The sequence below is a fragment of the Pezoporus wallicus genome, unplaced genomic scaffold (genome assembly GCF_028554395.1).
Source record: "Pezoporus wallicus isolate ANWC-B61680 ecotype Strahan unplaced genomic scaffold, APGP_CSIRO_Pwel_v1 contig_8341, whole genome shotgun sequence".
Lineage (NCBI taxonomy): Eukaryota > Metazoa > Chordata > Aves > Psittaciformes > Psittacidae > Pezoporus > Pezoporus wallicus.
The window spans coordinates 1,669,870-1,694,869 of record NW_026638083.1 but is presented as its reverse complement, the minus strand read 5'-3'; the positions used below and the strand labels follow the sequence as shown (position 1 = coordinate 1,694,869).

General features: G+C 54.2%; 2 protein-coding genes across 8 annotated transcripts in view; one reads left to right on the top strand and one right to left on the bottom strand.

The window, feature by feature from the left end:
* The window catches only part of KCNT1 (potassium sodium-activated channel subfamily T member 1), a 115,581-nt gene extending 100,774 nt beyond the window's left edge, over positions 1-14,807 (bottom strand). For 5 of the 7 annotated variants that reach the window (XR_008972135.1, XM_057409099.1, XM_057409101.1 and 2 more), the window contains exons 1-2: positions 14,556-14,807; positions 1,963-2,142 (exon numbers count right to left, since the gene is read on the bottom strand). Coding sequence is in view for 6 of the 7 variants with exons in the window: in XM_057409099.1 (XP_057265082.1) it covers positions 1,963-2,142; positions 14,556-14,701 (326 nt within the window). In the remaining variant the exon portion in view is untranslated. Of the gene's footprint in view, positions 1-1,962; positions 2,143-2,226; positions 2,245-2,299; positions 2,581-14,555 lie in introns of those variants that run through there. The other 2 variants (XM_057409096.1, XM_057409102.1) reach the window with 2 other exon arrangements.
* Positions 14,808-22,968: 8,161 nt separating this feature from the next.
* On the top strand, positions 22,969-24,511 carry B3GALT9 (beta-1,3-galactosyltransferase 9). The gene is made up of 2 exons (XM_057408941.1): positions 22,969-22,974; positions 23,411-24,511. Exons 1-2 carry the CDS (start codon positions 22,969-22,971, stop codon positions 24,509-24,511), a joined length of 1,107 nt encoding a protein of 368 aa, XP_057264924.1.
* Positions 24,512-25,000: the final 489 nt, after the last annotated feature.

Genomic DNA, 25,000 nt, shown 5'->3' with positions numbered 1-25,000 from the left:
ACTAACCTACTAGTCTTAATTACACCATTAATTACATCGCTTTATCTATAAGGTCTCAGTATCATTAATGACTTGGACTGACACTGAAGGCCTAAGAGCAACATCTCCAAAAGCCTGCTGTGATGGCTTACCCCAATTCCCAGGGAAGTCAAGAGGACTTTGTGTGAGCAGCAAATGTATGCTCATAGATTTGCATTCCCAAATACACTGCAAAGTTTTTAGTATTTTCTAGGTGAAGGGGAAAGTCAAGCAACTAAAGATAGCAGCACACAGAGCGGGTGGAACACAGATATCTTGGGAAACAAGGCTAATGAATTTAACGGAATAATCCGGAGTATCTCCACACTAAAACCAGGGAGAGCTTCTGAATCAGAAACAAATCAAGACGAAAATGAAGGTTAAGGGGTAGACCAGTGAAACGCAGGAAAACCACAATCTGCAATTGCCATCTTCTGTATTCCAAATCCATTAAAATACTTAAATATGAAAACTATTAAAACTCTAAACTTCAAACTTATCCAATGAAGCCATATCATAACCATTCTGAAGCCCAGGCATTTTCTGCAGCAGGAGTTTCCTATTAACCTCTCACATTATGCCATAAAACAATATTAACGCTTAAGTGCCTGGTAAGGAAATCTGGGATTTAAAATCCTGAGGGTCACAGACTTTTTCTGGACAGACCAATTCTTACACAGCTGTAAAAGTTAGGAACACTTCTTTAGAACATGTGCAATCCCACAATATCAAGTCCACATCTTTTTGTGTTTGGTTTTGCATGACAAGTGCACACATGAAAAAATTCAATTGCCTTTTATCACAAATGCACAAAAGCCTTGATGCAGGTGTACCAAATACACAGCAGGCAACCAAAGGCTAACTCACCAGCAACGGAAGGGTTTTTTTCAACACGAGTTACATCTCTCTGCTTACATCATGCAATTAATTGGTAGGAAGAGATGACAATCTTACTGATTCCCCATCAGCACTCTGGCTCCTTGATTTTTATGATATGAACAGAATTGAAGGGAGGGTTGTTCTTGTTCCTCTTCATTTAACTGCTCCGCTCATGGAATTCACTTGCCACTCATGGCATTTCTCCTTTTGCTTTAGCTCACTCAACCTGGTAATAAATCCCTGCCAGTCAGCCAGGAATAGCAACCCATAAAGGCCATTTCTTTAGGCATCCCAAGGAAGGGAGAGTTGTGCCGTATTCACAGAAGCTCTTTAGAGTTACTCCGCTCCCATCAGCATCCTCTGCTGCAAAGACAGCCTCTGAGAACAGCCTGGATGAGCCTAGCCTCCTAAATAAATGTATGCGCTCAGCCCAAACTCTGCATATGGCTTAACAGGGAGTTCCACCAGCTTCTCACCTCTCCAATTACATCCCATGCATCTCCTAGACAATGAGCCCTTTCCCTCCTTGTCAGCCCCTGACAGGACTCACAGACACAACAAACTGCCCAGAATATGCACATGTCTCAACGTCTGCTGGCCCATTAGACCCACAGCTCCCAATGTCCAACAGCTTCAGTACGTCCACCAGCCCCGGAACACCCACGTATTCCTGGTGCCTACTGTCCAAGGCATCATCCCTGTGACCTCCATCCCCAGCCCACCCACCCCGTGCCGCTTCTCCCGGGCAAGCCCACTGCTTCCTGCCAACACCCCCCAACGCCCGCAGACTCCGGACACTCCCGCACCCCAGTGCCCGCATCCACGGCGCCCGCCACGACGGGAACCGGCCGGCAGCACCGCGGAGAGCTCCGCTCCGCTCCGGCCGAGGCACAGCACCGCGGAGAGCTCCGCGAACGCGCCGGGTCCCGGCAATGCATCCCCGTCCCTGTCCCCATCCCCATCCCCAGGTACGTGCGTGTCTGCCCCCTTCCCTCCTCCCGCCCGGCGGGTGTGTGCCCCCCGCCCCGCTGCCCCCCCCCCCCCCCCCCCCGGTACACCCCGAACCTGTCGTCGCTCTGGAAGGACTGGTCCCCCAGCAGCAGATCGCGGAAGCGGTACCGGGGCGGCAGAGGCAACACCTCGGACTCCAGCTCCGTCATCTTCAGGGCGGCGATGTCCAGAATGACCCCGCTCTTGCGGCTCCCGCCGCCGTCCCCGCCGCCGCAGCCGCCGGGCGACGAGAGCCTGCGGGAGAGAAGGGGGTAGCGGCAATGGGGGGGGGGGGGCACCCTGCCCTGCCCTGCCCGAGCCCTCCGCCCGCTCCGGCACCTCCTCCGGGGCCGGCCCCGCGCAGCCCGCGCCCCGCGCCGGGAGGAGCTGCCCGCCCGCCGGCTGCAGTTACATTGCGGGGCAGGCGGCGGTGCCCCCTCTGCAGATCGCTTCCCCCGGGGGCATGGGTGACGAGGGGTTCTGCCGGCCTCAGGCGAGGGGCCGGCGCCGCGCAGGGCAGCGCCGAGCACAGGACATTCGCTCCTCGGCAGGCGAACGACAGAGAGCGAGCAAGAGGAGCCAACGGAAAAGCCCAATCGGCAGGAGGAAATAAAACTGCTCGCAAGAGAGATGTACAGCTGGCAGCCAAGCCCAGATCCACCCCCAGCCTCCCCCCGCAACGAAAAGTATGGATGGGAGGCAGCCAAGGTGATGGCTCCACAACTGTGCTGGGAGAAGCAGCACAAGCTCCCCTCTGGACTGCCGGTGCTTAAATCATCCACACAGCCCCAGTATTAAATGAGAAACCGCTAACGCTGATGAGTCAGGCATGTCCAGCTGCCAAGTGTCGCGGCCAGGAGGGTATGTCACCCGTCCCTTGGTGTGCCGCTGTGTCTGATCAAGGGATGAGGGGATAGCAGTGCCTGGGAGAGATGTGAGGCAGTTGCTCAGACATGGAAAACTGCATATGGCCAGCTACATGCAACCTGCCCTGCCACGCAGGAAAGAGATGAAACTCAATCAGCTCGCAAACTATCATTTCAGCTTGTCTTTGGTCTCCTTTTCAAACCACATTTACCAACCAGAACATGGCTATGACACTGCTCCCCATGTTAGCTAGAGCTACTAATTATAGCAGATCAGGATTAAGCTGAAACTTCCCAAGGCAAAGCAGCCATTCACTGCTGGAAAGCCAGAGTGCACACACACAAGGCAAGATCACAGGTCCTGATCCTTCACCAGCGACATTCATCCATGCCATGCCAGGAACTCCAATTTCAGAAGTGGGAAGGACAGGGAGAACTTGGAAGAGGAGACATGGCACCTCTGCAGTGAGCTGATTCCTAGTCCCTTAGATATAACTTTGGAGTGTGAGGCAGGCAAATAGATGAAAGGCTCCAACTCCTGTCAGCTGCACTTCCAAGGGTCTCACCCAAAGCCGCTCCAACCCACTCATACCACCTTCCCACAGCTTTGCCTCCAGTACATACTGCATAAGCTATATACAGGCAAAAGAACTTCAAACAGCTGAATGCTAAATTGGCAATAAGCAGACATCTAGGGGGTTTGCTGCTGGCTGCAGAGATGGGATCTGAAGCTCCACAGACTGTCTTCTCCCTTCGACAACTCAAACCTCTGTAAGTTCCCAGCTGACCAGGTTCCAAAGACCTGATCAGCTGTCGTTCCCAAGTTTCTGGAAGAGCAACCAGCGTGTTGCTGAACACAGCCCCAGAAGACAAGACAGCTCACTCCCTGCACTTGAGATGATTTTCACTGATGTTATTTGCCACTTAATTCTACACCCCCAGAGCTTTTCAATCCCTTTCAGCTGCCATATGCACACTGCAGCCACTGCAGCTCTGCACTGAGTAACGCATCTGTGCGGGGCCTTGGGTATCAGCGAAGTTATTCTATGACATCCATTGATCCCAAACTTGGCCTTTAGGGGAAATCAAGCCAAACTCCTGTCAACTCAAGGACTCCCTCTGTATTAAATGATAGAAGCACGGAAGTTAGCTGAGCATCTCTAGCTCACGTTGCAAAGGAGGATCTAACACTGATCTAATCCCCCCTATAAAACCCACAATTAACTTAGAGCTTAACTACGATAAATTACGCCCAAAATGTACTTTCTCCAGGCCACCTCCAGCAAAGTTCTAGCCCAGCTGATACATCTCAATGCTGTGAGAACAGGAGAGCATCCCAAAACTGGACTTCCAGAGAGAGGAAAGATAAACTGCAGAAACCATCCACTCTCTTATTATAATGCACACTTTAAAGTGGGGAGCCAGGTGCCTCACTCCGAGTGTGGGTGATTATAATTGCATTTGAAGGAGACTGTCACACACAGCAATCTCCATTGATTATTAAGTGCCTGTTGAAAGGAGCGTTTTGTTTCCTTTCCCAGAGGAAAGCTACGGCTGCACAGCCACGGCCACGCCGACTGCCATGTGGAAAGGGCACCTTTACACACAGCTATCACCCTGGCTTGCACTCCCCTCTGCTCCCATGGCTGAGGTCCAGGCAGGTCCATCATTACCCTGCACTTACCAAAAGCTAAAGAGGCTCGTATCTACCCATCCTCTTGTCAAACACTTGTCTCTCGGGCTTTGGGTATGGTTCTTTTCAAACCCAATTAATCCACCTCAGCTCATGTGTCAGATTCACTAAAGGAAGCACATTTTTACCACTGGCCTTTATTAGCATTAACAAATTGTAGTAAAAGCCAATTCTATCACTAACTCTGGAAACACAATTTCTGCTGTGTATTTGCCTCCGAGTTTCTTCTGCTATCCGCAGTAGCAGCTACATCTTGAATACATTCTCTCTTACCTTCACATAAGAAACCATTCAGAATGAAGGTTCAGTAAGACAAATACTGCACGCACCTCTTATCAATTACGCAGGGGCTTTAAGATGTGTTTCAAATCAGTGTCTTAGAAACTAAGTGCTCCTGCCTTGCACAGCGATCTCCCGACATAGAGTTTGCAACCCTCCCAAACACAGGGATTCTGAGCTATAGAACTGCCACAGCAACCCGGCTACTTCTTCAAAACAGTAGTGGTATAAAATAAAACATTCACGAACAAGTTTGGTTATTGCAGAGTCTTCAAATACTACTGGGGAAAAAAAATATCCCAAAGTGATTTATAGCTAAATACGGGACTGCAGCTTTATTTTTATCTCCTCTTTCCTTCCTTCCTCCAGAGCCATGTACCATTAAAGCTGCACGGTGTAATCAGCATATGGAAACCTCAACACTATTCCACTTTCTCACTACGACACCGTCTCTCCCCCAGCTTGGCCAGCTCCCCAGCAGCGATCGGCATGCCAGGAGGGGGACACCCTACTGCTCAGCCTCTTGGGAGCACTGGGATCAAGGCGAGCGTGACCCAAACCAGCTCTCCCCTTCGATGTCTCCTACCGTTAAACTGCAGCTAAGCCAGTCCCCGGAGCAGGTTAGCCCCGTGGAGCGCGCTCCAGCAGGAGCCTCGGAGCTGCACCAACGTTGGGTTCCTTCAACGCGCTTTCTCATGCGTGGGTTGGTCGCGAGTGCATTCTTCCCTTGCTGCATTCCCACCCAGGGCATGCGGGAAAGCTACGCTGCTGATGGCACCATCCCCTGAGACTGGAAAGGCAGGCAGGAGACCAGCGGCAGCCCACACGTGTGCCTGCGCCGGGCCATGGCGGCTCCGCAGCGCGCAGGCCCTGTGGAGCCCATGAGCGCTCAAGAGGCAGCTTTGCTCAGAGGAAGCTCCACGGCTGGAGGCTCATTGCAATGAGTGCCAGGGGGTTGATGGCGTTTATTGACTAATACATATCAAAGAAGAGGAAGGACAGAACCCAAGTTCCTCTTCTGCTTCCTTGCATGCGATGCACCACAGAAACCACAGAGCATCCTCCTGCTTCCCACCGCAAACCAGTCCCAAACCACCTGGGGGCATCAACAGATCCATAATCCTACATTATGGTACCTTGTGATGTAACTGCCCAAACCTGCCAGGCACCATCAGGAGCTCCAAAGCTCTCAGTGACGCTCCCTGCTCTGTTGGCACCAAGAAGACCCTCCCAAAATGCTCTTCCTCTTGTTCTTATAGAGGCTGGGGTGAGCAAATAGAAATACCAATTGAACCTGCAAACTCTTGTCCCAGATTTTAGGGATTTACAGCCTAAATCCCTCCTCTCCCACTGTTCCGTGCAGTAAAAGGAGCCAAAAGTACAAGGTCCTGCTGGCAGCTGTCTGTCCCAACTCCATCCTTTCCCCAGGAGGATGTCCAGGGAGTTCAGATGTGTAGGAAGGAAAATAAGTACCTGGCGTCCAATCTCAGCATCCCCATCCCAAGCACAGCCACTGTTCCTCAAGCTTTGGTACCCAGCAGAGTCTGGCCCTGCATCCCTGGTCCATCAGTGAAAGCGAGCTCTGCCTGGCTCTCAGAGCCTCTCAGGTGAGCAAAGTCATAGAGCAAATTCTGCCTTTTCTTGTTCTATATTTATTTAAATACACACAATCATCTCCTGTTTGTTTCTCCTCCCGCAGCTCTTCTGGTTACCGGGTTACAGGAGTTCCCCCCTCTCGTTTTGCTTTTTCTCTTCTGAGTGACATCCCCGTGGGGTCCCTTAATGGCCCGAGCACATGGGGAGACGCATGCTCAGTCTCCAGAGCTGGGCTGGAAGGCAGAAACCTCTCCTGTGCCTGCAACACATAACTGCTGCAGGCATTGGCATCGCTTTTGGCACAGCAGCACAACACAGCCCAGCCAGATGAGAGGGCAAAGACCATGGAGGGAAGGAAAGCAGCTAACCTAGACCTCAGCTTGTCAAAGGGAGAGCCCCAGATTCTTATCCCACCATCTCCTTTCCATCCCCAGAGGTCATACGGTGACTCTGATGCCATTCATAGAGATCACAGCCCTGGCACCCAGATGATGTGTCCAGAGCCACAAGAGGGTCTCATACACCACGGTGTGGCTCCTTGGGGAGGAGCATACACACAGGCCACGTGGTAGGGCTCTTTACCCCAAAAATACAACATTAAAACTTCCTATTTCCCGAGCATAAGTCCCATAACCAAGTGAGAAATCATCGCAACCAGAACAGGGGAGAGATGGAGGGAGTCTATTTCCGTTAATAAAATCATTGTACCTACTTCATAGACACCTCTGTGTCCACAAGCAATCACTTCCATTCCACTTAATTGCTTTATCACCTCCTTATTACCTGTATGATGGCTGTGGATTTATTACTTTTTGATTCAAAGAGCTTAAAGTGCTCCAAGGGATGCGACCAGACCCATCACAACATCCAAGCCGTGATTTCCAGATCCTCTGAGCAGCTTCAGCCCAAGTTCTGTGGGTACCACAGCCTCAGAACACACACACACACACACACATGTAGGCAGTATACGAAGCGCTCAGTCCCCCACATTAAACTCCTGCATCCAGATCCGGATCTGTCCACATGAAGAGTGTTCACATTACGGGCTGCCGTTGCTCAAAGCTTGCACGGAGCTGCAGAGCCCCGTGACAAATCCACCCATGGCTTCGCTGTCAACAAGTGCAGGCAGTTGAGCACCACAGGCCTCAGGGCTAAACCAGCATTGTGTGTATCTCACATTGCAAACGAACAGGAAGCGTGAGTCAGTGCAGAGCTCCACGAGCCCTCCCCCCGCTGGCAGTGCTATTTGCTACAAGATAAAAGTAGAAATTGTTCCTTCCAGGTCCAGAGCCCGTTTTTCTTATTAGACAACCCCACATTAGCAATTCAACCCCACATCTCCCCATTTCCTTCTGGCTTGATGCACACATTCACTTTGTACAACAGGGTAAAGCTCGGGCAAGGCAGAGCCCTGCCGAGGAGCCTTTGCACTCTTCTTTCATCCCACAGCAGCACACGGAGCACAGGAGCAGGCAGCTCGGCTCCTCCAGCCCCAGTGGGACCAAAAGAAGCTGAAGAAAGTGTCTGCTGGTGAACAGCGCAGGAACCAGCCTGGGCTCCAGCTCCCTGGTGATGCTGAATCCTCAGGGGTTTGGTTTCATGAGCACTGCGTCTGCACACACAGGACCCTGCGGTGCCAAGCACCAGGGCTATGAGCACAGCATCTGCTGGGGAGCGGCAGCAACAAGACCACAAAGGGGAATTCAAGGAGCACAGGAGCAGAGTGGGCCCTTGGTTGGTGGCTGGCGCAGGGCAGAACCCACTGGACCAGACACATCCTAACCTGGCTCACAGCGAGGGGAAGGACAGGCAGGCTCCCTACGCCCCATCAAAGCCAGACCAGAGCACAACCATCCATCTGCAATGGGTTTCGTCTATTGAGTACGTGTGCAATCAGAGTGCAAATCAGCTCACAGGATCCCTTGCAGCACAACATACCAACCCCATCTCTCCTCAGGCCACAGCTCTGCTCCCCATCCCCACGTCCTTGGTCAAGGGTCTCCCAGGTCACTCCATTCTCTTCCTCCAAGGGTGAAGATTCAGCTCCCCACTGGAAGCAAACCACTTACACCAGTGACCTGCACCAAGGCACAGGCTGGGCACAACACTCTGCCTGCAGCCCCATCCAGCCTGACGCTTCCCAGCAGGGACAGGCTCAGGGGCACCCAGTGCTCTTCCCAGCCTCTCAGCCATGAACAACCTCAGAAAGAGGGGTGAAGCCAAACCAGAGCCTGCAGAGCCAAGGTCTCCAACCCTGCCGGGAAATTCCTGACCCAGCTATCTCCAGGGCTATTTATGGATTACAACATTAAACTCTATCTTCCTTGAAGGAGCTATATGCTGAGGAGGAGCAGGTTTCCCAGAGCACGCAGCCCTTCCCCAGCAAGGACATGACCCTTCTCTTCCTTATCACGGTGCTGGGTTTGTGAGCAGCTGGGGAGCACACGCAGATCATTTAGAAGCAGAATCATCCCTAGTGCTCAAGAAATCAAGCCACTGGGACTGCCTCTGTTGGAAGGGAGAAGCGATCCCTCACCGGGAGGCCTCATCAGTCCCGCTGGGGCTTTCGGAGGCTGTGCGCACCGGGGTACCCTGGGAATCACACAGCTTTTAATGGCAGGGTGCTGCTGCACACAGGGATAGCACCAGGCTCGTGGTGCACGCCAGCCAACAGCGAAAAAGCTTAAACCTAAACAGATCATTAAAGCAAAAAGAGAGCAATTCACTTGTCACAGCCTCAGGCTCTGCTCACGGAGCCAATAGCCAACCTTCTGCTATCACCTGCCTAAGAAGGGGAATGTAACTCCTTCTGACACCAGAGCAGGTCTCCACACCTTAGCTACTCCTCTATTCACAGCCATTAGGTACTGCTTATCCCTGCAGCCGCGCTCAATGCCCAGACTTACCCCTCAGCTGTCCCTTGGGTCCCAGTTTCAGCAACCGGCATCACGAGGGAGGCCAGAAAGCCAAGTGGGTCTTGGCCAGCTCTAATTCTACCACGAGGACTCTTCTTAGTCCCTATGAATCCCAATGCTCCATCACAGCCTCGGTCCTGCCAGTGCACCCTCCTGCAGGCAGCAGCAGCCCTCCTTCCTCCAGCCCAGGGGACAGAAAAGCTCATCTCCAGCTAAAGCAGGGCTTAAAAGTCCTTTGTCCTCTTGTTGTTGCCCAATGTGTTTTTTTTTCCTGGGGCTCCTCCTCCCACATGGAGTTACCTGGGACCAAAGTCACCCTCGAACCCTTGGGAACAGGCCCAAACCCTCCCCTTGGTAGCTGTAAGCAGGACAAGGCTACCTGCGCCCAGCTCCCGTCAGGATGAGCAAGGCGATGCTCTCAAGGCAGAGCTCGTTACACTCCAGAATCCTTCACAGACAGGAGCATGCCTGGCAGCCCACAGCACACGATCCTGGCTGTACCCCAGTCCCTCACCCCAGGCTGTTATAACCCTCCACCACTTGTGTCAGCGCCCACTGTTTCCCAGGCTCATGTCAAAAGGGCTCCTAGCTCTGACTAAAGATCTGCTGGCAAAATCCTCCCTCGGCACGGCCCCGGCTGCTGAGAGCAGCTTGGAGAAGAAACTTCCGTGTGCTCCAGGCCCCTGCAGAGCACTCCCCTCTGCTGCAAGCAGAGCACAACAGGGACACACGGGAGGGGGAAGTCTTCCCACTGCTCAAGAACACAAAGGCTCACAGAAATCATCCCCAAGAGGCTGCTGAGCCCGACTGCCAGACCAGGACAAAGAGCAGGATGTCTCCTGCATTAAAAGACGGGAGGTGAACAGAAGGGGAACAAACATCTTCTGTGGGCTCCCACCGGGCTCTCTGCTCCTCCGTGGACTCAGAAGTGATGCCGACGGCTGCAAATGAGCCAGGAAGGGCAGCCCTGGACCTGCCTGTAAACAGGAGCAGGAGGACCCTGCAGCACCCTGCAGACCCAGTGACAACATGTCAGGTGGAAATTAGCATCAGTAAATGCCAACTAATCCAAAAGGGAGAGAAATCACCTTCCTGCAGAGGCTGTGCACTCAGAAAAGAGCCAAAGTCACAGCAGACAATACTACAGAGCCAGCAGCTGACTGTCAGTGGTGGCCAAAGCCCAAAGCAGTAGAAGAGGCTGTGAGGGCACAGATAAACCCACCGCAGAGCCACACATGCTCTGGTTCCCCTCTTCAGAGATGATGAGGCACAGAGAAGGGTAATGGAGACAACTATGGGGTTATAAAGTGTTTTGTACAAGGAGAGACCAAATAGATGAGGAGGAGTCTTTAGCCTGGAAAGAGACACGATGAAAAGCAGGCGAAATCAGAGCAGACGACCAGGGAGCAAGTGCATCACAAGAGCTGTGGGAGCCCAGGGAAATCACAGGGCAGCGGGCTCAAAGGAAAAGCAGCACGTTTTCTCATCGAGCAGCTGCATCAGAGAGCTCACATCCCCTTGCGGAGGCAGAAAGTACCAACACCTTCAAGAGGGAGCGGGCAAATCCCAGGGGAAGCATCCATCCACACCTTGGAAGCACACTGCCAGGATCCCGATCCGACGGGCTGCAGAGCTACAGCCCCGGGACGGGCTGCTGTGCTCTCTCTGTCCCTGTCACCAGGGACACCAGAGGAGCCTGTGCTGGGCCCTAGTGTGGCTCTTGGCCTGCGTTCCTTCCCAAGAAGAATGAATGAGATGTTCCACCCTCCGGCCCAGCTTGGCACGGGTGCAAAAGAAACGCTAACGGGCTCCAAAACAAATGGCATGCAGCACTTGGGAACCAGGCACTGGGGTCAGGGCGAGGGCTCCGATGGAGGACTGGGAGCATTCAAATAGACGCTGTAAATATTCTTGCAGGGCAGAAGGAGCCCTGAGCACAGGCACTGAACCCACTCTGCTGTTCTGCAGCCAAGGCTGACACAGCCAGAGCCCAGAGGCAGTTTGCACGGAGGACATTGGGCCTGTGACGGTCCTTCATTAAAGAGAACAGAAGAGGGGGGGTCCCAAAACCTGTCCCTGCTGCCCCAGGTGTGCTGGGGGGTGCTTTCCTGGGGCAGTTCTAGCAGCACAACCTGATGACAGCCCCATCGAGCCCTGGGTCACAGCCGCAGGCTTCCCTCTCCTCATCAACCGAGGAAAACTAGAGCACAATTCCCTATCTCTGCTATGCTCTGAAGATGCAGGGTGCTTGTCCCTGAAGTTTTATGGTTCCCTATTGTGGCTTCTCCTGGAACAGTGAGGCCAGGATCCCCACGGGCAGCCAGAGCAACAGCTGCAATCCACCAGGCTGACTTTTGGGAAGCCCATAAATGTCTGTAGTGTTGCCTGGATGAAGTGGTTGTTAATCAGCTGCACGGCCGAGCTCAGTGCAAGCTCTGCCAGACAAGCATCTTCCCACTCATTTCCAGAGAAGGGAAAACTTAAGAGACAACAGGTTCTGAGCTGCAGGGACTGGCCCTGTGCTGAACTGAGACAGTCCATCTGGTGCATCTAATGAGTGGCAGGAGAAGCGATGGGAGATCCCATCCTGGCCCTGAGGTGCTCACGCTGAGCAAGAATCCAGGTTAACCATGCTTTTTTCTAATCTTTCATTTTTAACCCTGCTGCCACTGCTTCACCTCTGGCTGTGACTGCTACACCAGAAAGCACAACCTGTCCTGGCTCCCACGCTGAGACATCCCCTATCAAACCTACCTGGACATGGATAACCACAGTCAGAGCTTCCCTGCCTGCAGCACTCACAGCTCCCTCTGGTTGCTGCTCTAAGACCCCATCCTCGGCTTCCCAAACACTGGAGCAGATGCTCCAGCTGGGACCCACCTCCCCTCCACATCCCACTCCCGAATCCATGGCAAAGCGCCCAAACCCACCCTGCTCAGCACAGGACATCTACTGCTTGCTCCAAGTACGAACAGCAGCGCTGAAGCCAAGCAGAGAGGTGCAGCATAACAGACAGGGGACAGACCTCCCATAATAGCATCAAAAGCAGACGTGAGGAAAGCCACATACGTCTAATACAAGGATGGGATCTTCCCAAGCAGCGTCTCCAGGTATCCTCGTGCATGCCACCTTCTTTCATCTTCCTCTTCTTAAATAAGCCATAGTAGCAGGAGGTAGCGGATGGAAAATCCAGGTCTCCTCTCGCACGTCCCTGCTTCTCCCGCAGGCCCCTTCCTTGTGCAGGGTATTTTTGCATGAGCACTTCCATATGGCCCCTCATCCATCACTGCGTCTTCCCAGAGTGCCCTTACATGGGCAAGGCAGGGGAAGAGGAGCTGCTGGCCGGAGGAAATCCTGTATTCCCTAAGTGACGGGCCAGCTCCTTGCACAAACAGTGACCGATTTACCACGAGGCAGGAAAGTAAAATTGAGGTTATTTGTACCCTCTGGGTGCCAGAAACGTGTATTTGCTCTCCAAACAGACTTTCAATTGCTTCTACTGTTAACTCCTTCCTTTCCGACTGGAAGGGACTTTCGGGACCATTGTCCCCTTACAAGGACAGAAGAAAGCACGCAGACATCCGCACCTCCCCTCCACACTCAGGCAACTGATAGGATGTAATTTGCCTTCAACAGCTTTTGAGCCATCTCTAGATTTGTTAAGCATGAGGATAACTGAGGCGTCCACTTCTTTTAACAGGGCCAACCCAGCTGAAGTCCCCTTGAGCACACAGCAAAACGTACATGGGATGTGCTACACATCTTTGCTGCTCAGATTCACCCTGGCTCCCACACCCTTTGCACACGCCTCAGGTGACAGGCAGCTATGGGCAAAGCTGCAGAGTCCTGGTGGCTCCAGCCAGCTTGTTGAACATCTCTGGAAGGGCAGCAAAGGGGCTGAACACAGAGGAAGGCAAGGCAAGCCACAGGAAACAACGGCATTTCAACCTCTCTGGAGCCAGAGGGGGTTAGAAACACATTGAGCTGTATAATAACAACTAGAAAACAAAGCTCTTCCCTCCAGATCGAAAGGGACAGGCAGGAAGACCTTTGGACAAGGATTTTGTTGTTGTGCTGAGATGAGGTTAAATGACCCTGAGCAGTTCTGCAGTATAAGGAGCAGTAACTGCTGCCTGAGCTCAGCGACTCAGCCCTGTCCCATAACGCTAGAGGCTGAGCCCTCCACAACTGCCATCTCCAGCCTGTCTCTGACCCCCCAGAGACGTTCAGTGATGTTCAAGGACATCGTTTCTGCAAACACACCAAGTACAGCTGCAAAATGGGGTTTGCTGAAGGCACTGGGGCTCTGCAGCCACCTTGGCATGACCAAGGCAACCAAGTGGTGCTCTCAGGAGTGAGGTGGGCCTGGCTCCTGAGGCACTGTTCCGTGGCACAGGACTGCAGGGAAACAATGAGGGATTTAATCCCAAGAACCAATATTCAAGGATTTTATCAATTACCCAGTCAGTGGCAATGTACTGGAAGTTATGGAGTGCACTGAATACACCGTTCCTTCTTTTTCCATCTGGTCTTTTAGGAATAAAAGATGGTGTCCCTAAAGCACAGCGAGATGTCAACGTGGAGAACTCCAGTTGACCAGCCCAGGGCACAAACCCAAGCAAGGTCCTTATCTGCCAAGAAGAAACTGATATATGCACTTCATAGCCTTGTTTAAGCTGATGTTTGATGAGTGTGACAGACAGAAGAGCCACACCAGCAAATATAACCAGATCAATGATAATACAAAGGGGTTATCAGGAAAAGCTGGGATACTTCAGCAACTTCACTTCTAGAGCCCCTCCCTTGCCCAGGACACTGTAAGTCTGACACAAAACAAGGCCAAAGCTGCCGTGTGCCTGTGCAAAGGCGGCTTTCTCACCTCTGCGCGTTTGAGTCCTCTGGCTTTGGGGTGGCTTCAGGGCTCCTCCAAAACCCTGCCTGACCCACGGGCCCCAGCCCGTGCAGGCACCACAGCGGCGCTGCGCCTGGGAACAGCTCGGGATCTCCGAGCATCCCCTGCGCCCAGGCACCAACCGCTCCGTTCCCAGGGCCGCGGTGCCCGCAGGGGCGTTCGCGGGGACCCCTGCGAGCGGTGCGGAAACTTTCTACTGGCCTCGGGCACGGTTACAGCAGGGGGCACCGGGGCAGGGTCTTGCCGGCGGGTCCCGGCCCCCCCGAGAGGGGACGGCGGGGGAAAGGGGCTCCCCTCGGCCCTGCCGGGGGGCTCCGCGCTCCCGCAGCTCCCCACGACGGCGGCACATGGAGCCCCCCCTCACACCCCACCGCGACCCCCACGGTCCGCGCCCCGCCGGCGGGTACCTGTGAGCGCTGCCATCGTCGTAGAGGAAGGAGCGGTTGGTGTAGCACTCGGTACAGACGGCAGCCCCGCCGGCCGCCCTGCCCTCCGCCGGCCCCGCCGGTTTGTAGATCCCCTGCAGGCTCCGCTCTTCGCCCGAGAACGGCATCAGCGAAGCGGCGCCGGTGCGCGGGGAGCCGAGGCGGAGCAGAGCGCCCCGTGCTGCCGAGGGCGCCGGCCGGGGGCTGCCGCCTGCGGGCAGAGCCGCCACCACCGCCACCACCGCCGCCGTCCGGGTCCCGCTCCCGGCCGCCCATCACGGCGCGCCCCGCCGCAGCCCGCGGCCCCACCGGGAGCTCCGCATGCCGGGGACGAGGCGGGAGTGCGGCAGCAACAGGTGCCGGGCCGGTGCCGTCCCTACGCGGCCCCGCTGCCCTCCTCCGCCCCCCGCCCGCCGCGCTGCCCAACGGGGCTGCCCATGGCGCCGAGCGGCGGACACGCACCCACCGCTCCCGCACCCCCCGCGCCGCCGCTGCGCCACGGCGCCCCCTGGCGACCGTGCCGGCACCTCCTGCAGCCGCCCCCCGGCACCGGCTCCGCGTCCCCCGGGCATCAGCCAATGAAGCGGTCCCAGGGGAGCATCCCGCACCGCCGGCCCCTGCCCACCCCGGGGGGGGGACCTCGTGTCCTTCTATTTGCTTCTATTTGCTTCTATGTATTCTCTCCCATTACTGTTATCATTTCCTTTTCTACCCGCCGTACAAATATTTGCGCTGAGCTCCGCTGCGCCCTGGGGCTGTCTCAACCCAAAGCAAACAGACCCGCCGAGCCCCGGCCTGCTGGGGAATTCCTGCGCCGTGCTGCGCGGCCGGGGCCGGGAAGCATTGATCTTCCCGGGGGGACGCTGCTGCAATAACACAGCCCCACCCCGGGGACAGCAGGGACAGGCTGGAAATGAGCCGGTTGCCTCTGGGAAAGGGTTAAGGAGATGGAGCCCAAGGTGCTGCAGCCAGGTTCAGGTCCATGGGTGCTAGGGGGTGCCATCCATAACGGTGTGGCCAAGTCCGAAGTGCTCCAGAGCTGTGGCCCACCACATGAGGAGCCCAATGCAAACACAGCAGCTTCCACTCACCCCAGCTCTGGCCCTCTCCTCACCTCTTTTGCTTCTTTCTTTATTCCTCTTCCAGAGCCCACGCTGCTGCACAGGCGCTGGGGAGCTCATGGTGCAGATTCCTGGGACCCCAGGCTTGGAGAAAGCAGAAATGCCCAGTGAGAACCACTTAGTAGGAAGGAAACGCTCTCACACAGACACAGCCAGCCCTGTGCCTTGTGCAACGCTCCCCGGCCACCTCAGCCACCCAAAGCACCAAAGCCGCTTCAGTCAGACCCCAGCGGAGGGTGACAACATCCAGGCCAGCAGCTCCCTGCTGCCTGAGGGGTGCTTTCATAGTCTTAAATGGTTTTGGTTAGAAGGGACCTTAAAGCTCATCCAGCTCCAATCCCTGCCACGGGCAGGGACACCTTCCACTGGAGCAGCTTGCTCCAAGCCCCTGTGTCCAACCTGGCCTTGAGCACTGCCAGGGATGGGGCAGCCACAGCTTCTCTGGGCACCCTGTGCCAGCGCCTCAGCACCCTCCCAGGGAAGAGCTTCTGCCTAAGAGCTCATCTCAGTCTCCCCTCTGGCAGGTTCAAGCCATTCCCCTTGGCCTGTCCCTACAGGCCCTTGCCCAAAGCCCCTCTCCAGGTTTCCTGCAGCCCCTTTAGGCACTGGAGCTGCTCTAAGGTCTCCCCTTCCGGAGCCTTCTCTTCTCCAGGCTGACCCAGCCCAGCTCTCTCAGCCTGGCTCCCTGCTTCTCTCCAGCAGCTCCTGCCCCCCTCCTCTCCCCGTGCTACCCCCTCCTTGCTCTCCTGTGAGCCCCAGCCCTCGTGTGATGCATCCACACATGGTACCCGTTGGCTGCCGCAGGCTCCAGCTCCAGCGGGAAGCTCCCACTCAGCAGCGCTGGGCTTTACGCTTCTCACTAGGACCAGAGACTTTGTTTCTCCCGCAGCACCCCTTCCTCCTCCTCTCTCTCCATATGGACTCTCCTACACTAGGAGTCATTTGAGAGAAAAGCAATTAATCCTCCCCGTGCAATCCACCCGTGTGATGCTTCCCGACCCATCATGCTTCTAAGTAGGCACGTTATTCTTCATTCACTAATTGCCTCACATTATCGGGTGTGAAACGTTACCGTGCAGCTCAGTGAGGAGAGGGGTGGGTGGCACAGCGGCGTATTGACATGCGAGGTGATAACACAGGCGTGGGGGAGGAATGATTTAGAATGGCTACGGGAGGGGGGGTGGTGATGCTGGGAAACGAGAAACGAGAAATGAGAGAGCCAGAAGAAGAGAGCATCCACATGGCAGCACTGCACGCTGAGTGCCTGCAGGAGGGAGACGGGGGGGTGCTGAGGCCGCTTGGGCACAGGGACAAGCTGCCCCAGCGGGATCCCACCTGAGGAAGGAGAGCCCATGTCCTGGGGACCGCTCCCGGCTCCTGCACGGAGCAGTTCTGGAGCCGCTGCTCCCTCTCCCGCTGTCCAGGTGCAGCGCATCGCTTCCCAACCTGCGCTGAAACGGAAAGCAGAACATTTTCCTTCCTGTCTTCCCCGCTGGTTGTTGTTTTCTTGCCCAGGTATTAAACTCCAGAAGGGGTTGCAGGGCACTGGGTGCGTCACGAACCGGAGAGCAGGCAGGGGACGGGAGTTACTTACGCTTCGGTATTGGCTGTCACGGAGCAGTGTCAGCTGCCCGCTGAGGCTGCTTGTTCTGCCCCTGCACAGTCTGATTTTGCCCTCAGCTCGAGGCGGGGCAGCGCTCTCAGCAAAGGCACCATTCAGCATCTGGGGGCCCAGGTCTGGCTGAGCCCTCCCCACCTCCAGCTGCAGCACTCCCCAGCGTGCCATCGATGCTGCAAGTCTTCATTTCCCAACAGTCCTCCTATCAACGAAACACAAAATTAACCAGGGTTTCACTGCGACACCAAACCTCAACCTCCTCCTGACATCCTCAGCCCCACGGCTCTGCTGGGGAGCCCCTTCAGCAGCCAGCATTCCCCGCTGCACCCCAGAGCAAGAGCACACCAGGGAAGGGGCGCATCCAGGGATGCCGGGTGCTGTTTGCATGGCTGTGTTCTGCGTGCTGTGTGTGCACACACGAGTTCTCCATAGCAGAGCCAGGCTGGGGAAGCAATGAGGGGCTCCTGGGAAAGGCAAACCCCAGCCAGAGCCCCCCCCCCCAAAGGCTGAGCACAGCAGAAGGCGCAGCTCCACCACCATGGCCCCGGGTGCCAGGAGGGGCCTGGCACGGGGCAGCAGGGCTGAGCACTGCAGGTTCTGTCTGGAGCACAATAAATAAACCTGGGGGAGGCAGCGGGGGATGAGTCAGAGGCAAGAGGCAGAGAAAGGCATCCCTGGGGGAGCGCCTTACCCTGGTCCAGCACCGTGATCCGGAGCCATCAGGATTCCTGCTGGAGCGCATCCTCATCCTGCTCCAGCTCCCTCATAACCACCTACAGGAGGGCAATGGGGAATGGCTGGGGGGCTGTGGCGCCCTCCCCACCCCTTTGGCACACCCAGCTCCATGCAACGGGAGTGGAGCTGGATCCATCCAGCACCGTGTGTCCCAAAGAGCATGGGCTGGGGCATTGCATGGACCCCAGGACCTGTTTCCCTCCACAGCCTTGGGCAAGCTTTGCCTTTTGGGGTGCATCTCCCATACACCCCCCTCAGCTGCAGAAGAAACACCCCGGCTCTCTGCTCAGTGCCCATGGAGCCAGGCACAGAACCTGCTCCCGACTGCAAACATTGCCAGAGCACGGACTGAATGAATCACAGCAGGGCTTGATTCAGGGCTCAGATGCTCTGGGGGTTGTCTGTGTCAAACGAGTCTCATGTGCAATCTGGGTTTGCCAAGCACAAACAGAGCCTGTCTCTAACAGCAGGGAACAAAAGGGCAAGGCAAAGGAACCTGCACGGCACGCTCTGAAATGAGTAACAAAGGGAAAGCTTCTGGTTCACTGCAAACTAGGGGTGGGTTGGCATCTCAGCAGGGAGATCACTGCTCAGGAACCAGCTCAGCCCAAGGCCTGGATTCCCATCACCTTGACCCAGCACAAGCTCATGTATTCCCCATTCAGCTTATAGAATCATAGAGCAGTTAGGGTTGGAAAGGACCTTAAGATCATCCAGTTCCAACCCCCATGGCATGGGCAGGGACACCTCACACTAAACCAGGTCACCCAAGGCTCTGTCCAACCTGGCCTTGAACACTGCCAGGGATGGAGCATTCACAACCTCCCTGGGCAACCCATTCCAGTGCCTCACCACCCTAACAGGAAAGAATTTCCTCCTTAGATCCAATCTAAACTTTCCCTGTTTCAGTTTTAACCCGTTACCCCTTGTCCTATCACTACAGTCCCTAATGAAGAGTCCATCCCCAGCATCCCTATAGCCCCCCTTCAGACACTGGAAGGCTGCTATGAGGTCTCCACTTCTATTTAGTTTGGTATTTCTGAGGCTGAACGCAGCACTTCCAGAATGCACGGAGGGTTTAAGCTGTCTTTGTCAGGGAATACAGTGGTAGTTAGTTGTCAAAGCTGCCATTAAACTCAAGGAGTAATAATCAAACAGACCCATACAGAAAGATAGATCTCTGCAGCTCCAAGACTGGCGTATGCAAAGCACAAATGAATTCTAGGAACTTAGCTATAAAAACACGGGTTTAACCCAGTCAATGGAGCCATTAAATAGGAAGAAAAGACACCCTCATTTGTGCACCAGGAGCAGCTAATCTGTTCGGTGTGTCAGCATGCCACCTTGGTGGCTTGTTTTTAAGGTTTCTCCTTCTGTTTAACACCCAAAGGGATGTTTAATATCGAAAGATAAATGAAGCACACGCTGTGTAACGCCTATAAAGCTTTATCTTCCATCACCTCCCAAGCCTGGTGGGGAATGTAAGGTGACGAATCGCCTGCAAGAGCTGAATCATCTTCCTCAGCACAAACATTGCTCTTAGGTGACTAAGACCAAGACAATTGTCTCCATTTATTTATCACAGCCCCTGCTCTTATTGAAAACCAGACAAATCCTTCCCAGCCCTCGCACCATCAGTCTGTAGGTGCAGGTGAAGCCCTGCAAAAGGCAGGGTGCAAATAGGGGGGACCCTTTGGGCAGGGTCTGAAACACTGTGGGTACCTGTGAATGCTCTGTGGTCCCAGGAGCATCCCAGTGGCTTTCCATCCAAAGGGATGCTTTGTGACAAGGGATATCTCCAACCCTTAAAGTAAGAGAAGTGGCTACATGAGGGCACTGGGAATGTCTTATGGGAAGAGTCCGTGGTGCAGACACCTGCCAATGGGCGAGCTACACAGGCAGGATGTGGCATGGCCCTGGAGCAGGAGTGAAGAGCTGAAAGCCTGGCTGTGGGAATCAACTTGGCTTTAGGGAAGAGCCTGTGAACAGGGGACAGAGAGGGGTATCCACCCTGCAGGGAGGCACAGAGGGAGAGATGGAGCAACCACATGGACACGTGGGGCAGGCAGAGCTCCTGCTTTCATAATGGAGTAAATTTATGTTAGAAAAGCCAATTTTCACTGGTTTTCCCAATAAATCCAGCTGCCCACCCTCGCCGTCATCCGGGAACACTGCGGCATCCAAAGACTTCGCCCCTTCATGAAGTGGAGCAGAGCAGAATCAAGACAAGCCAGGCTCTGCTTCCCTCTTCCCAGCACTGGCAGGGAAGCCAGGAGACTTTAAGAACCTGTCCTCTCCAAAACATCCACCCCAAGCATCCTCCAGTCTAAACACACACTGCTCGCATGGTAGGCCAGGTTGGCTGCAGCTTTATGGGTACATCCCTGCTTCCATAATGGGGTTTGCTTGGACATAAATTTAAGGAAAAGAGGAAAATATCTCCCATAAAGCAAACAATAGCCCTGGGGCTCAGGAAAAGCTGCTTTCCCAGTTGTTTCCCTAATTTACACCCACAAGATCTGCTGGGGTTTAAGTGAGCTGTAGGAACATCACTCCTTTCCCCAGACTGACCTGGCTTCAGCCACTCCAGGGTCCTGAATGCATTCCTCTTCTGGAAACCCTTTAATCTCACTGGGAATGGGGTTTTCCCTGAAGGGTTTGACTGAACCCACCTAAAAAGTGGGATAAGGTCAGACAGAAGCTGCTGTCCATTACATTGGACTGAAGCCAGGGTTTTAGAGGTGATGGAGGGATCATCCCCAGGCAACTCCCTGCAGCCGAGGGGTTTGTGGCATTCCCACATGAGCTATTTGACCTTCCAGCAGTGTTTCCATTTCTCATCCTCAGCTTTCTCCCAGTGGAACTCAGCCAGGCTCCTCATCCATGAGCTGATGGTGCCCTGCCTGCAGTGGGATATTGCTCATCCCATGCACACGGTATCAGCAATGTCTGAAGTTCCTGCTGCCACCACAAAGCCATGCTAAAGAAATGACTTCACCAGTACTGCAAGCACCACGCTGGGCACAACTGCGACAGGGACGATGCACATGTGGCTTTCATTACCCTATTGGCACTCTAAACACAGAGGTTTTAACGTAGGGCCTTTCAAATGCTTGTATTTATTTGCTTATTTAATGGTTTAGCTGGAGATGGAGCATCTGCAAAGGGGGGTTTTTGCCCAGAATGAGTGTCTAGGGCTGTAGAGCTGCGTTGTACGTGACAAATAGTGCCCTATTAGCTCTTCCTTTCAGAGAACACATTTGACTGACACTTCCCGTGCTGACAGCTCGCCCAGCTTCAAAGCACAACTTCCAGTGAGTGTGGGGCTGGTCCAGCTGAAGCTGCAGCCCAGCTGACACACGGGCCCTAGGAAAGGGCTTTGGCCCCAGTTTTGGGGAGTCTAAAGCAGAGCCCCACGTTGGCACTTGCCCACGGCCCATGTTTAGGCTGGCTTTGCAAGCTGTAACCACACTGTGGGGACCTGGTTTCTGCTGTGATCAATGAGATTTCCCAGCAGGTCCCACACTGCCACAGACCCAGGGGCAGGCACTGGAAGAGCTGAGGGGCTCAGGGCTGGGGACTTAACCCCCTTGGTCACACCAGAAATCAAAGCTCTGCTCCACCTGCCCTAAGGATGCTTCAGGGAGGGTTGCAATGGTCAGAGCATCGCACCCTTGCAAGGGACACAGCTAAAGCAAACCGCAGCGATGCCGCATTCCCCTAAGGGTGCAGTAACAGAACTGCTACGAGAAACCTTTCCAACCCTGATAAACACACCATGACCTCTGTGCTCCTGCATGGAGGCTGAAGGTCCTGTCCTTGTGCTGGTGCAGGCTGACACCTCCTGCCCCAATTTGCCCATCAAACAACATCGTTCCCATCCTCTGTCCCCTCCAGGGACCCACAAGCCCCGTTCCCCCCCTCCCCTGCTCACAGAGCTGCTGCCAAACCCAGCCCTCACCCCTGCTGACACCTCCATCCTGTTCGTGGTGTCTTTGGCACTTCCCGCTCCAGCACTTCCAGCTCCCCGCGGCTCCCCAGCCCAGTCAGCTCCAGCCCAGCCGTGGCTGTGCCAACATTAACACAGGGATGCTCTGGAGCAGCCGAGGCCACCACTGAAGGCAGGAGTGCCCCAGGACACGCAGCCACCACAAAAGCACAAATACACAGGGTCATTTAAAACCGTTATTACAGAGGGAAAGCAAAGGAACACCCAATGCAGCTTGTTACAGCCTGGCTGGAAGGGGCAAGAAGTGGTGGGACACATCAGAATATCCCCAGCCTCGTGGCCATACACCATCAGCTCCCACTGCACAGCCCCTTGTCCCTGCCTTGCTCCCAGGGGCTCATTGAAAGCACACCTCTGCTTCCATCAGAGACAGCCTGGCCCAGCAGTGCCCATGGGCTTAGGGTGTTCTGCAATTGGGAACCCACACAAGAGAAGCCCACAGGTTCACACCCCAAACCTCCACCCTGGGAGACACAGAGTGCTCACTCAGTGAAGGGGTCAACCGCCATGGACCAGGGAGCCAAGCCCACAGTGGCACAGCTGTAAGAAACAGCAACGACCTGGCAGACCTAGCACAGATTCACAAGGGTACCAAAGGACCCCTTTCACCAGTGAGCCTCAGCAGCTGCTGCCCTTCTGTGCTTCCGAGACACCCAGCCCCAGGTGCCACAAATTAATAGAGGGAAAGGCTCAGGTTTTGTTTGCTTTGTGTTTTATGCAGCTGCAACACGATCATCCCCTTGGATCAGCTTTCCTCCCACGCAGCTAAGGGGGAAGCCACGGTCTCTGGGCACTGGGCAGTAACTGGATCCTGCAGATCCAGATACAAGACACTGCCCCAAAAGCCTCTGCCAGGGAGAAATTGCCTCTGGTGTTGACACAGACCCTGCTGCAGGGAGAACTCCCACCACCATGCAGGTAAGTGATTTGGATCGTTACTCAGGGGGCTAGCATGAGGCTTCTATGACTCAAACTGTGCCAAGAACTCAGGCCAGGTACCAAAGGCTCACCTTTGAGGACACATTTTAACATTACAGATCTGCGTTAGCATCTCAGGCCATCAGTAGCAGGTTAAAAACAGTCAGAAAATGTTAATAGTGAGATATTCCTCAGTATTTCTACACATGGATGCACAAAAAGCCTCCTAAACTAGAGTGATGTCCTTCTCGGCTTGGGATCCTGCTGCACCACAAGAAGCAGGGCTGCTGTGGTTTCTAGGAAGAGAGCCTTGCACTAATGATAGAGACCACGGTCTAAAAGTTGTGATTGTTTTGCATGGATATGTTCTAAATGAAGGGAAGCTTCTGTATTGTAGGAGCAAGAGAATCCAGTGTCTGTGTCTTCTCCTCCCCAGCTGACCCTCTGCAGGCTGCGGACTCACCAGTGGTGCTTCATTCTCTTTAATGTCTTGCTTTTCCACGTGCTGCTTTTTGGAGCAGATTTACTGGAGGAATACTTCCTGCGGTCATTGCCTCTTTCGTACACGGATGCGAAGGCTCTGGAAATCAGGGAGCGGGCCAGGCAGCTCGATACGGAGCCTCTGAAGGCCAATCTCTCTTACAGCATCAACAGCGCAGCGACGTGCTCCGATCAAGAGGTATTCCTGCTCGTTCTGGTCTTCAGCAGCCCAGAAAACAGGACAAGACGCAACGTGATCAGGCAGACATGGGGCAACGTGACAGACACCAGAGATCACACTGTCCTCACTCTGTTTGCTTTAGGAAAGGCAGCTTCAGTAACCACCCAGCTGGAGATCAATGAGGAGTCTCAAGAGCACAGAGACATTATTGAAGGCAGTTTCATCGATTCTCCTGGGATGCAGACACAAAAGATGTTGATGAGTGTGGAGTGGACAGTGACTTTCTGCTCCCATGCACAGTATATCCTTAAAGCAGATGAAGACATGTTCGTTGGTGTTCCCAGTCTGGCTGAATACTTGCTTAGCCTAACACAACTCGAGGACATCTACATTGGAAAGGTCATTCATCAAGGAGTGCCCGACAGAGACCCTCAGAGCCCTGGCTTTGTTCCCATCCATCAATACCCAGAGGAGCTTTACCCAGATTACTGTGAAGGGAGCGCCTTCATCATGTCACAGGATGCTGCTCGCAAGGTGTTTGTGGCCTCCAAGGAGGTGGCAGGGTCAGTGCCCCCCGATGTCTTTGTTGGGATCTGTGCTAAAAAAGCTGGCATCACTCCCATTCACAGCTCCCGGTTTTCTGGGGAGAAGCACATCAGCTACAATCGATGCTGCTATAAATTCATTTTCACCTCTTCCAACATGGAAGAGGACGAGTTATTTAAAGACTGGAAGGAAACAAGCGATGGGAAACATTGCTCTTTACTGGAAACTTACTACAGTCTGGTGTCCTGCAAGGTTTTGACCTATATCGATAAGTTCAAACAGTTTAACTTGGATGGAATAAAAAATGAGGTGCTTCATTTTGTCAACTAAGACTTAATGTTTGTGTAGAAAGACTGAATTTCCTTTTACCAGCTGTTTTTATCCTTTAACATCAGGAATAACAATGTCCTCTCAAGGTTAGGTCTCTTTCCTTCCACAGCAGATGAACTCCCAATGCTATAGTGTGTTAGAGCAGCAGAACTGGATGTACCCTTAACTACTCAAGTACCTACAAGTGCATGAATACAAGTAAAACAGAATATTCCAAGAAATTTTGTGTCCAGTGTTTTCAGGCTTTTGAAGTTCTCTACTTTATGCCAACGCTCCTTTTGCACCTGAGGCATCATCTACCCCAAAGTCTTTTGTACCAAAGGGGAATCTTCCTGCCCACAAAAGGGAGCTACTTCTGAGCAGCCCATTTTACAGCACCGGTGGAACTAGAGAACAGTTTACAGTGGGAATAGACATCAAACCATCACGGGAATTGCTCAGGTGAGCAGCCCAGGGAGATCGTAGGCAAGAAATCTAACTTACCTGCTA